We start from the raw sequence: 13,670 nt of genomic DNA on the forward strand, positions 1-13,670 counted from the left end.
GGTGTGAAAGTCAGCCGTGAGCCACATTCGAAGCTAGCTCGATACTCGTGCAAATGCAGAGAGTATATTTACCTTGGCTACGGAGTTTCTGTTGCTGTTTACAACGTGGTGTAGGTATATTCTGTTGTTCATGTCTACATGACTTGCCAATCGACCTTGGGTAGGTATAGGATGCTCCTTTCCGCCATAGAATGCCACCATAGTAGCATTTAGACGAAGTCGATATTCTGATTCATACAGGTCATATAAACACGGGGACGTCACGTATTTGTGTCTAGCTCTATCCGCTATGAGGTGGATTGGGCCCGAATAACTTGGGAAATCCGTCGCCTCAGTCTATGGGGAATGCCGCTTATAGTAAACCTCTGTAAATACGGAGCTCCTGATAGTTACCTAGTTGGGTGTTTTGGGTGAGCTAAGTCTTTGCATACCTACCTACTTAGGTACTTAAGGTCAGACCGAGGGGCCCTACGGTGAGTTGGAAGTGCCCCCATCGCTTTTTGACGCTGAGGGCCGATCTGCGTCTTCTCTCTATACTGTGCTGTCGTTGACGATCATATCGAACCGCCCACGGTGCACGCACAAGTGCTGTTTATCAAGTTTTGCGATTGCTGGCTGTCACATCCATGGGAGAATTGCGTGCCTAAAACAAGTCTTCAGTACAGCTGACTGAATCTACTTGTAAGCCGTTTGATTTCGTTTCGTTCATGTAGTTTACCTTTCCTTGTTTACCATTGACTGTGCTAAGGTCAACAATGGACTCCAAGCTCGTGGCGCTGAAAGTTTTGGATCCTTTAGTCGGTGGAATCCCAGAGATCGGAAACATGCTGTGCCGGTCAAGCCTCCAGTCTTACGGAAACGAACGCTCTACTACGAGTCAGCGGCTGTTCCGAAAGGGCCCATCCGGTAACCTTTTTCGTGCAACTCAAAATGCGACAAGTTAGCGTATGGGCTAAATGCCTCTGTGGGGCAACTTATCGGCATTCCAAGTTCAAATTTTATTCTTCAATAGTAGTATTGTTGCTTATCTTAGCGCTAAGGATTTAAAGGGCTTCATCTATCGCACATTGCAAAGAATGAGCCGAATGCCTGTTGTATGAATATTTAGCACTTATGAGATAAAATCCTCCCAATGCGCGCCAGGCCGGATGGGCCTGGTAAGTCATCATTCCCGAATCCCACTCTAAATTAGTGGTGTTCGACAGCTCCATATTTCCAAGGTTGACCTAGTACTTCATAGGTAGCCGCGGAAAGTATACTGGATTGTCATCTCGTCTGAATCCACCTGCGAATCTCCAACACCCTAATTCAAGGACTCCATTTCAGCTTCCCAAGTCCAACTTGCGCCTGAATGCGCCGACGGAGGAGTCTGCATGCGACTCGCACGTCCGTAATCTACCTGAGATGGCTTGACATATCGAGGCATTTCCTGCTCATGTGCGTGCTCTAGACTGTCGAGCGGAGGGGAAACGGACAAGGCACTCCTCAGGTGACGACTTTCTTGGTTGACAAAAAAACGAGATGCGCTAAACTCTCCAGGTATTGGGAATACGTATTGGGTTTCAGAGTCGGGTGACAAGGCATCGGTCAGTCCCATTTGAGCTGCCAGTGGAACGCCGAGCGAAATGAGTTGAACCTGAAGGTCTTCCCCGCCCTGGCCAGTCTGTCTCTCAATTAGGTCGCTCTGTTGGCTCAAACTCGGATTAAAGGTCATTTGGAGCTGCTCGATGGCGGCCAATGCTGCATCTTCAAGAACCTCATCTCTCATCACTTGCATGTCAGTGTCCGTCAACACCATGCCTCCCCGTAGTTCCATCTGTTGCCGAAAGGTGGAAGGGAAATTTTCTTTGAAAAAGCCTAGGAATTGGCGATACTCCTGCATATTGACATCGGGGTACGGGCTTTGGGGCAAAGGCGAGGTGGGAAACGGTATACGATATATGTCGAACCACGAATCGGCCGGATTTCGATTTGGAATTTTCTTTCTGACTTCTGAGCACTGGTCCGTTGTCATTTTCTCCGCAAAAGGGCACCCTCGAGCAATGCAAGACCTTTCTTTGATGTGATGCTCTAGCTCAGTGCCGAAGTCAAAGACTTCATAGCATACTGGACAGTAACTTTCTGGCCTTTTGTGAACGCGGTACAGATGTTGTTTGAAACGCGAGATATTCCTGAGGAGCTTGCTTCGGCATGTGTGGTATTTTGCTTCTTGATGGTTGTGCTCCGAGTATCGACCAGGATCCCACACAGCGTATGGACAATACAAAGGACGATCTGACATTTGATCATCTGTGCAGTTGGGCCAGAGTAAGACGAATATTGAATGCGGGTGGTATCAATTAGAGGTAACGCGAATGGGATCGAATTTACAATCCAACGTGCTGGATTTGCCCCCCAAATATCATTTGAGCATCCCTCACCTCCACACAGAATTGTTGTGGTTGAATTTCGTAGAGATGGGGAGCGTGTTGGATTTGTATTTTTGGTGTTTGCTTGCATGAACTTCGGTGGTTATTGGGTATTGTGCCCAATAAGCTCTCGTCAAACATCCTAATTCGTTGGCGGAATAGCCACTACTGCACTCAGTTGTGTGTTCGCTGACGGAGTAGCCACTACTGCGCGCAAATGTGCGTCCACCGTCCGGTTCCTTGCTTGGTCGACTCGAAAGCCAATTGCATGTAGAGTGAATGACTACTCTCGCCTGATCCTGTTTGGAATAAGATCCCACAAAATGAGCCCGGCTGAACGAGAAGGAAGTGTCAATGTGATGGTGATTTATGAAGCACACCAGCCTGATGCAGACACTTACACGCAGATATTCCGACTTCCTCACCTGCGTCCGAAAGCATGTTGTTTTGCTCTCCAACCACCCAAATGACGTCTGAAGCCAACAGTCCTTCCGGTTTAACAGGATCTCGCCGTGAAGTCGCTGAATCAAGCCTATACCAAAGCTCGGAGTGGGAACGTTGCAGAGAAGAGCTCACGAATAGTATGGTCCAGCAATTTCTTCAAAGGCGCAGCTCAGACATTACTGGGAAAGAGAGCTATGATACTGTCATAGGGGGTCTTCAAACAAATGCACCGAGCCTTGCAAGCTTGCTGACCAACGATAAAGAGAAGGTTGGAAGGAGCTTCCCACGATGATCTTGAACCTGAACTAACGCACAAAAATATAGGGGGAACAACAGAGTTTGACAACTAAGCTTTCTCGAGAACAAATGGGAGAATATCGCATTGGCATCATCTGCGCATTGCCCGTTGAAACTGCTGCCGTAAAAGCAATTCTGGATGAGTCTTATGGAGAGCTCAAGAGTCAAATCCCACACGATACGAGCACCTATTTGCTAGGTCGCGTCTCTGGGAATAATGTGGGAGTTTCGTCCCTCCACCTAGGAGTGTGTGATGCACACTCAACCGCGACTATGGCACGGAATCTTTCTATGACCTTCACCAACATTCGTTTCGCCCTTGTGGTCGGCGTGGGCGGTGGAGGTGATATATTTGCCCCGAACAACCTCATTGATATACGGCTTGGCGATGTGGTTGTCAGTCAGCCCAATATGGCACATAGCCAAGCCGTAACCAACAAACCCCCCAAACTGTTAGACAGAACCGTATTGCACTTCCTTGAAACATGCTCACCCACTATACGGACGAAAATCCACTTACAAAACCAGGTATGTCCGGATCGAGCCACTCTCCTGCATGAAGTGAAGAGTCCAGTAAGCCTTGAATGGACAGTTCCGGAACAAGAGTCTCACGAGTGGGGGAAAAAAGGCCACTTTGTTCCAATTTCGATCGGTCGCAAGATGAAACACATCGGCACAAACACGGTGGCTGCAATCATTTCAACAATGCGATTGTTCACCGGGAGCCTCCAGACATTATAGTTTCAAAGCTCCTTTTCGGGATGTTGGCTCCAGAAGACGCAAGGATGCAGAGCACCAGTGAGCGGCATCGACAGACCTGGCAATCTAGAGCACTGTGTTACGAAATGGAAGCTGCTGGCCTGATGACTCATTACTCATGTCTTGTAATCCGAGGGATTTGTGACTATGCAGATCATTTGAGGCAACCTAACGCAGCGGCCAACGTGGTGATTTTTGCCAAATACCTTCTTTCGACTACCAAACAACCGGGTGTCACTATGTGCAAGCACCCGACAGAAGTTGCCAGCCATGGAAGAGAAAACGGTAATCGTCTCCACAAGGAAGAGAGCCTGGGTCATACTAGCATTGAGAAAGTTCTGCTGGCCCACGCAGAAACTGTGAAAGCTCAGGAAGGATGCTTTTGCCGTGCATTCCCAGCTGCATCTCCAGATGAATGTGAGGCGGTGATGCAAATGTTCAAGGACGCGGGCAGAGATTTCCATACCAAAGGCGGATGCCATTGTAATGCATTCGAAGCAGCATCGGCCACTCGTCTCAAAATCCTGATACTGTTTTTCCTCAAGCACGGGGTTCCTGTCAATGCTCGAGAAAGGGACCCTAGCAATGATAACCTGCCTCTTTGCGACAACAAAGGGCAGTCATGATAAAAGGCAGTGGAAACACTTCACCAGTGACGATCAAACATACACGCCCATGGATAGGAGTCCAGTAGCAATTCAATCTTTACAAAACCAATGGAAGCGGTCACGAGGTAGCGGTGACATTTTGTTAGTGGATATTGATAATTGTCGATGCCGATGGAAGAGCATTCAGCAGTGGCCATCAACCCTTCAGAATATTGAAGCATAATGATGAGGTGACGGTGTCGATGCTGCTTGTCGAGATTGTCGAGATCCCATGGTATTGTTGTTGGGGCAATGAACGGCCAAACCTGTCCATCCTTAATAATTTCTTATGTACTTGAATTTGAAAGCTTCAATGGTGCTCGTCGTTTGATCTGGTGATTTGCCTCTCATCAAGAGAACTAAGCCAAACCGAACCCGAAGTTTACTCAGTACCCATCTTTATGGTCCATCAAGGTGGCAGCATGATCTCCATACGTGTTTGCGTCCCGTAGAATAGCGAGATAGTACACAAAATAATGTAATTTTCTTCTACCTGTAACTTCGCGGATGTCTATCTGGAGTCCAAGACTTGAGGGCCATAAGTCCGTTTTTCGGTCACGGTGTGAAGTGTGTAGTATTTGGCAGGTTGTTTAAAGCCTACCAGGATGTAGACACGCACGGCTTTGCTTCCTCACTCTTCCTACTTGACCAAAGTCTCTCAGACGACGGCGAGGTAGTCACATTCAAGGCGACCCGGATCCATCAGCCATTGCAGTTCATCCTGTTTCTCATTAGAGATCTTACTCATTCCGATATTCCCTGATGACGGCCAGGCAACAAGGTACAGACAGGCGCTTGCTTTACTCACCTTGGTGGGTTTTCGCGGTGCCATGATGTAATAGTGACTGTTGTAATGCTGGGATAAGGCATTGTTAGGGAGGTAAGGATTGCGTGTCAGTAAGAAGACAGAAAGGTTCCAACTTGTTCAGTTGTTCAGAAATTTGGGGGGGAGAGAATGATTTGTGTTCAAATCCTCGGGGCCACATCTAAGCTTCCCAAAAGGGTTCACTCTCTCTCCTTAGACTTCGATGGCCCAATTTCCAATGCCAACTAACTACAAAGGGACCAAATGGACCAAACGAACGAAAGACGGAAGCTGGCAATTCCCAAAGTTGAATATCTCTAAATCGGGGGCGAAAGAGAGTCAGAGGAGCTTACAATAAACTTTGCATTAGCAGCTCCAAAAGCGTTTCGTAACCACAGTGCAAGCTTCTCGGTTTGTATGTAACGGTCTTGGTAGCTGTATTTGATCCCGATCACGGGCCAGACCTGACGCCGCACGATGCTGGGCCATGAGTTTACCGAGGACACAGACGATGATGACGATGGCAGAGAGGAGGGCGGCATTATGTCGTTGATTCTTGTCCTTTCTTTGAAGTGGTGGGTAGGAATAGATGTGATGGGAAATGAGCCAGAGACAGAACTGGGTGGATATGGCGTTTACTATCGTGGAACGAGAGATTTGTAGTGATGGCGCGAGAGTGGGAGGGTTGAATCCGATACTTCGACAAAGGCGCGGAAAACCAGTGTCTTGAATCACGACTATGCAAAGCTGGTGGCAAGGAAAAGCAATGGAAAAGCCGGTTGGGTGGGCGAATACCAAAAACTTGGCTGAAGTCCAGCATTCTGTTAGGCCCGGCCCCAACATCATGGTAGGCTTGCATAGGATGAGGAAAGCTTGTAGCACCGTTTCCAAGGTTGACAATAAGGCTGACTAGAGGGCTGACAGCCCAGAACGGATTTGACTTCACCCAAGCAATTAGGTAGCATTGCGCAAGACTTACCAGGATGTGAGGTGTCCCTTGGGGCACAGTCATTCTTCGGGAGCAGCACACCCTTGATGCGTTAATTGGCCGAGAAGGTCAAGTTGGGCACGAAACACAAAATTATCCCGAGGACTTGAGAGCACCATCCTGATCCTCAAGTCATAGCAAGCGTTAGAGTAGCATTCCATACAATTTTGTAACAAGTTTTGAGACACGAGGCGCCTTGCATTAGAAATATTACTCCTATGTCATGAACGTGTACTCAGCAGAACCTTCAGATACATATAATTACAAGATCTTGGAAAGCCTCGCAGGCTCTATGTTACATATGATGGAACCCCGAATCGGTACTGTTTCCGAACGTAACGCCTATCAAGTTGAACATGGTACAAAAGAAATTCATCAGCTCGAGTCATCAGCAAATGGGGAGTCGTGAACGGATGTCCGAGATCTATTGCGAGGTAGATCTTCGTAGTCGAGCTCATCATTGGCCTGAGAAATTGCTATCCTGGGCGTGGTGGGAGTTTCGATTTCGTTTGTTGGGCTGGACTGCTCCATCCAATTGTGGATGTCTCTCGTGGCTAGACCTAGTAGTGGTTGGGCAACGGCTTCTGGAGAGCTATGGTGCCTACCATGGATACTTTGTCTTCTTTGTCCGTGGGTTTCGGGGACCTCACTAGTCGTGAATCGCCTGTTGGTCCTAGAGTCGGGGGTTAAGTGGCTTCCGTATTGTGCTGGGTATGCGCGACTGTCGATACTAGGCCGGCGTGAATGACCATCCGAATCACCGATAGAGCTGGGTGGAGCGGCGATCTGAGATGTATCTGAACCAGAATCGATGTAGAACATTTCATTTTTCAAGTCCCACTCAGCTTGGGTCATGGTAGCATCAAGAGCATTAAAAAGCTCAGAGGCGTTGAGGCGGTCTTGAGCTCGAATATTGAGCAACCTGCCCACGACACGCACCAAATGTGGCAAGACTCCCCGGCCTTCGCAACGATCTTTGAGAATCCGCAGCTGCCTGATAACAGAAGCTTTGAGATGTACATTATGACCTTTATCCTGACACCAGAATGACTGGTCTTGGTTGCCGTGAGGATCAGTAGCATCTGTCATCCGCCTGTCCGCAAAATTTTTCACGTTGTCTTCTTCTTCAAGCCCCACAATCCACGTTAAGAGCTCCAAAAACATACAGCCCATCGACCACATATCGTAGGGGCGAGACGTACTCCCTTCCAAAATAGCATCTGGTGCGCCGTAGACAGCATCGCCCGCGGATGGACGGGTTGGGAAAAAACTATGTTGAGCGGAGCCCGAGAGGATCTGTCCAATTCTTGCCGTCCCGAAGTCACTGATTGAGAATAACAAGTCTCCAGTGTCAGGGTTGACAGTTACCAGGATATTGCGAGGCTTCAGGTCGTGATGAAAACACGCTTGGCGACGCCGGCCCGCCTTGCGTTTGCCCTTGCCCTTGACGTCCTCATCAACACGATCCGGTTCCAGGTTCGATGGTCCTAAATTATGAATGTGTCTTAACCCATCAGCCAACCCTCTCATCTGAGAAAGCAGGGCGAGCATAGTTGGCTTTGTCAGCTGTGGAGATGGGTTTTCCATATAGGTGTGGAGATTGCAGTTCGCACGCCGGAATAACATATAGCAGCACCCATCTTGGTTCCACGAGGCTAGGTGGGTTGTAATGTTAGGATGCGGTACCTCTGCAAGCCGGGTAAGCGTGCTCGACTCGTTTGCAACTTCCGCCTGAGTACGCGCACTCAGATCATAAAATTTTTTGAATGCAAAAGTTTCGTCTCGCATAGTTGAAAACGAATGATGGTCTGCGTCAATACGGACCTCATACACGATCCCGAAACCTCCTTTACCAAGAAGGCTTTCGTCATTGCTCTTGTCGAAGAGAATAGGCACTACAACGTCGCGGGGAAGATGGAGATGCTCTGGGTGACTCTTTTCGTTCATGACAAACGTGTGGGCCGCAAAACCGCCTGAGATTCCGACGACCATGCTGAACTTCCGACGATAGGATGGATCTGGGCAGTCGCTATCGCTGAGAGGAAGGTTCGTATTCCTGAGTTTTTTCTCCCACATCTGATAGAAACAGCTAAGAGGCAATTCTGCATACACACAGAACGCCATCAAGCGCGCCCCCCAGAGCCAGATCCTGTCGATGAATTCAAGAAAATTATCTCTTTCTTCCAATTTCTTTCCGCCATTGATTATCAAAAACTTGCCGTCGTGAAGGCTTTTGTCGTCGCGAATCAACTTTGATATTGTATCAGGCGTCATAATGTGATCAAGGTCTCTTCGTGGGACATACACTTTGCCCTCCCAGTTCCTTTTTATCTTGTTTTCTATGGCGATGCAGATAGTTTCCTTGTATTCCTGGTCAGGGACTGGTTTGATTTGGAGGCTCGAATACTCCCACTCAATCTCTAAGTAGAAGCGTACATTGCGATTGTTCCCGAGAAATTGATGTATTCTCCATGGAACGTACTCATGCCATTCACGGCTGCTCTCCAGGATGCCTCGATATGCTATAGTTTCTGTGTCAACTCGTTTCAATTGAAACCGACCCACTTTCAAATAGAAGGCTTCGGCCGATCCCGCAGTGTGCGCTGTTAGCTCCTTGGTGGCTAACCCAGCCAGTTCTTCGAAGGCCGTCTCTTCCTCATAGTCCACTAACAAGTCTTCGATACGGGCCACCGGCTCTTGGTAGTAGTTGATGACGAGGTTACAAAGGGTTTGACTGGCTTTGATCCGAGTCTGATCTGGAGGTGTGACGGTGTGCTCTAGATCAGGGAGACGCACTGCTGGCATCCGCTTATTGAATGATGGTTGTCGTTCAGGGAGTGCCCGAGCTATGCCGTTCGCTGAAAGTTCGTTATCGTGATAAGGCGCTCCCTTTTGGGTGCTTTCCAGATCGGGCAGATCTCTCGAAGAAAAGGCTCGACTAGAAGCAGGATCGATAGAACTGGGAGTTCCATCGATATCTGATCGACTTGAAATGCTTAAACCACTATTGCCACTAGTAGGTTCTTGTTGTTTTGTTTTGCGTTTACGCTGGAATACCTTCCTAGGTTTCCATAAGGGTATTTTGAGCATTGTAAAGCAGCATCGAACGCTCTGGTGTTATCAAAGTTCGCCCATCGCGGGATTTGCGGTGAAGACTGTCAAGGAGAAATTGTCGCAACTAACACACTTGTGGAGGATTGATATTGCATCTACGGATGGGTTGGCTCTTCTGAGAGAAGTGCAAGGAAACGCGCCTTGAGCCCAGAAACAAGCTGCAGAGCCGCAAGGGAGGGCAGCCGCGGCTGCCATCAAAGCTTTCATGACTATTGGTCGTCCTCTTCACCGGTGTAGACCGGTGTGGCTTGGATGTCGCCTCGATTCAGACACCTGCTCCTTGGCAGGCAGGACGTCACTTGATATCACACTGTCCATCCCCTGTGGGGGCTTGCTGTAACCAGGGAACGATTGGCAGTGGGCTCTCATCGTCTGTGCCAAGCGATTTTGGTTCAGCCTCTTCAGCGCCCTGAACAACGCACTCGCCGAAACCCCGCGCCTAGACCTTTCTGGACGCCTTCGTGTCACCTGGGGAATCGTTTCTCATTCGATGCATAAAACTGGTGGTGTAGGGTTTAGCACAGCTCAGACGATGCCCGAGGCAGCATTCCAGGTGCGTATTCCTCATTCATCCCTCCACGATTCGCCAATGGCCCGACTCCGCCTACCGATCTCCTCTCTAGCATGTTGGCTTGTGCAGCAAGTTTAGATGGGCCTCTGAAAAGGCCGATACCGACAGCATACTGCCACCAGGGCCGATTGCAGTGGTTGATCTTCACGCGTGTCCACACTAGCCAGATGTACAGGGTGAATAGCGTCAAAGGTATAGACACTGCAGCCAGAATCCACCAGTCACCGGATACTGTGATGCCCCCCTCTCCGCCTTGCGAATTTGTCGTGTTCACGAAAGAAGTCGAAAAAAAGTTAGATACCACGGTGACGGGAAGATAGATCAATGTAAGAATTGTCAGCACTTTGACAGCCGCAGCGTCTTGCGTGCTTTCTTCGGCCAGTTCGCGCATGCGTTCACTAAGCTTGCGCATTTCTTCGTTCTCCTTGCCCGACTCTTTGACAAGGTTCTGGAGCGAATACCCACTGCTGAGATCCAAGAAACTCGAGAGCAGATTTGTTATTCCTGCTAGCTTATTGCGCAGGTTGTCGATCTGTAAAAGAATGAGTCGCAGCTCTCTCTCTTGATCCTTAAAACTGGTTCGAATGAGTTTGCTATAGTTGGTGTGTAGTCTGGAAGTTTCAGTCGTGGATTCCCATGCTGAAAGAAGCGCACACAGGGTTTCTGCTGTTGCACTAGTAGCGAGTTGCGCATTGAGAAAATTCTGGTCCAGTATCAAAAGTTCTTGACGCCTCCCAGATTCGTGCAAGTCAATCGGTCCTTCGTCACTAGGAGATGTGCCGAGGAGTTGAGCATAATGCGCATCGGTTTCGGCAGAAAGATCGATTAGATATTGCCTCCAACTTGAGATCGCAGAGGCTATCAGTAGATAGTGGGTTTCAATAGGGTCGGACTGCTTGATGAATTCCTTGTCATTTACGACGGTGTTCAATTGCTGTTCCATATGCTTGGAAACTGTAATTAAAATCCACGAAACGCCATCCTCTAGAGGATCATATCGACAAGATATTGCGGCCTGGCGAAAGGACCACCCCCTAGAGAGCTTTTCAGAATCGCTACGCCCATTTCGCTCCATGAAACGTAAGCCATACACACATTCATGACAGTTTTCAGAGCCTTGATGGTCCGAAGACAGCTGCACAAACCTAAGGGCCGGAGGCGAAATTTCAACTTCGCGTTCCCGAACCCCAAAGTGCAAAATAAAGCTTTTCACCAAGGGCGACATATGCGTTCTCCCAACCAAGTAATCAAATAGATGGCTTGTAATCAGAAGCGGGCCCCAAGAATACTTCTGGCGAACAAAGAAAACGCGGAATTTCTGCGTTTGGTTGAGGTAATCGGCAATATCTTGAACGGTCTTGAGCGCAACAAACTGGGCGATGTTCTTTTCATCAAGAATTCCACCAAGGTGTTCATCAAGGTGTTCGTTCTGGGCTGACGATCTAGCTGTAGCTCGAGCTAGATCTACATTCTCTGCTCTCGATTTCTGATGCTGCACAATTGCCTCACCAACGTCCACAAGAAGTTCCGCTGAGTAGGCTTCTGCTTGTGATAGGACATCGGAAGGCTCCAAAAAAAGGTCAATCTGTAGAGAATCCCACAACCGATCATCGACGGTCCCCTGGTTGCGGAACACTCTACCTCTGCCCTTCGCGCTGCGCCAGTATCCAGTCATCCAGAATTCTGGGTTTGTCGCAAGAAAAATTATTGGAAGCTCTAGGGCATATTCACAGAGCGAGGCGCGTAGTGAGAAAATAGGGAGGCGATAGGCTTCGTTAGGGGGAAGGAAACGCAAGTGAAGATTGAGCTGAGACAACTGTAGCAACAGAGGGTGGTCGCAGACTCGCAGGAGGTGTGATGCCCCAGTGGCGGTGCAAGCCGAGGCTAATTTACTGGGTAAAATACTTCGTAGGTGCTGGCCTCCGCCCCTTGCAGCCCAAGCCTCGCACCACTGTGGCTCCCCGACACCCACGTCACCGGTTGACCAAAGGGGTTGCCTCTGTCCATCCGTCTAGGAGGCACAGAGAAATAGCGTGAAGCCATTGGATTCAAGATCCAGACCACCGAAGCCCCCTCTGGTCGCCACCCTATTGATTTGCCAGAATACCTCGTACAGTGCTGGGCGAAGCGTCAGCTGGGGCAACCCTGAACATAGTTTTTGCGCCACTGGCAATGCATTCGCCTATTGAAACTATTGCCGGCCATCAATAAGTGCACATAAGTTGTGCATATAAATGATCATACCCTGGTGGATCGGCCTCTTCCCGTGAGCACATTCTTCAAAATCTTCTGAAGAGCAGGTCTTCAAAGTTGAACCATCACTTCCTTAAAGCTCTTTGCAACAAGAATAAAATGGCTTGGAATGACCCACCTTCCCGGTCATCAACCCAGACCTCTCTCGGCAGTTTATCCACTTGCAGCTCGCGGATTATTGACGTCCAGGTTCTGGATGCTCGGTCTGTCGACGCTGAGAAACTTCCACCGAGACTCAACGAGATCTTCCACGGCCAGCACTTCGAGCTCAAATTATGCGGCTCACAATGGCAAATTTTAGGGGCTCCAGAACTCACTCAGCAAGACAAACTCAGTCTACGCCTTTGATCTGAGTTGTTCGCCCACCAACCGCGATCTCCTGTGAACGCCGATCATGAACGACTGAGGAGATCAAACAATGTCTAATTTGACCTAGCGGTGCATCGCGAATCTCTCCCTTCCCTACACCGCGCTTTAGGACACTAGAAGCACCCCGAACTGTCATTGAATTCGGCAGCCCAGCTGAGAATCTCTTTGTCTCCATACTTGTCCACTTCTCTCAGGCGGCAGCTCGATAAGAGGTAATCAGTTATTCGTTCTTCATATGTTCTGTGGAACGCAGGGCGCCTTTCTTTGAAACCCGACATATGGGTTGTGTGCGAGTTTGAGGGTGATTCTGGTGGGCCCGATTTCCACAGGTTCATGTAACAACCTTCGGCAGTTGGAGTCTCGTTCAATTCTCTCAGCAGTTTCATTACACTTCATTCTCCGGCAGGAATCAAGGCAGCCTCGAAAGCGGGAGGCATTTGTGTCGATTTGCAGTGCATTAAAGATAGTATCGCCTTGCTGTTTGTGCATCTTAACGGTGAAAGTCAGGAAGAGCCCATGACTTGCAGGTCGACAAGGTATTCGACGTTAATGATCCCTCAGTGCTCCTTCAATGCAAGGAGCATATCTTTGAGCAGAGTGAGCAGATATTAAAATGACTGCAGAGCTCCTATTGCGATGTCTAATAGTTTACGCCTTCAGCACCACGCTTACATGGTACAATTCAATTTCATCGACTTATTCTGAGCGGAAACCACGGCCAAGAGCCGCAATTGTATGACTAGCATGGCGTCATGATCGCCTTCGAAAGAAGGTGAATGATCGACGAATAAATATGATAACTAGACCTTCGTTGCCTTTCACAACTATCTGCAAACGAATTCTTCAGGAGTACGAACGCTAGTAGACACTTGCTTGGCCTGTGACTAGGCTGCCTTGCCTACCAATGACAGGCGATTTCTAGGTACCAAAGATGCTCGAAACACTGCAACACAAAAGCTCCCTATAAGAATACTTGACTTGAGCTATACACAACTTGTCACAGCATAGCCCCTGG

At 48.8% G+C, this 13,670-nt stretch overlaps 3 protein-coding genes across 3 annotated transcripts; all 3 read right to left on the minus strand.

Moving 5' to 3' along the window:
- Positions 1-1,303: 1,303 nt before the first annotated feature.
- Positions 1,304-2,014, minus strand: LTR84_001799 (uncharacterized protein; the record flags this gene model as incomplete). The annotated part of the gene is made up of 1 exon (XM_064845417.1): positions 1,304-2,014. One exon carries the CDS (start codon positions 2,012-2,014, stop codon positions 1,304-1,306), a length of 711 nt encoding a protein of 236 aa, XP_064706962.1.
- Positions 2,015-6,723: 4,709 nt separating this feature from the next.
- LTR84_001800 (uncharacterized protein) lies at positions 6,724-9,438 on the minus strand (the record flags this gene model as incomplete). The annotated part of the gene is made up of 1 exon (XM_064845418.1): positions 6,724-9,438. The coding sequence occupies one exon, from the start codon at positions 9,436-9,438 to the stop codon at positions 6,724-6,726; it is 2,715 nt and encodes a 904-aa protein (XP_064706963.1).
- Positions 9,439-9,977: 539 nt separating this feature from the next.
- Positions 9,978-11,708, minus strand: LTR84_001801 (uncharacterized protein; the record flags this gene model as incomplete). Its single annotated transcript, XM_064845419.1, has 1 exon — positions 9,978-11,708. The coding sequence occupies one exon, from the start codon at positions 11,706-11,708 to the stop codon at positions 9,978-9,980; it is 1,731 nt and encodes a 576-aa protein (XP_064706964.1).
- Positions 11,709-13,670: the final 1,962 nt, after the last annotated feature.

The sequence above is a fragment of the Exophiala bonariae genome (assembly GCF_035927105.1).
Source record: "Exophiala bonariae strain CCFEE 5792 chromosome Unknown scaffold_11, whole genome shotgun sequence".
NCBI classification, from domain to species: domain Eukaryota; kingdom Fungi; phylum Ascomycota; class Eurotiomycetes; order Chaetothyriales; family Herpotrichiellaceae; genus Exophiala; species Exophiala bonariae.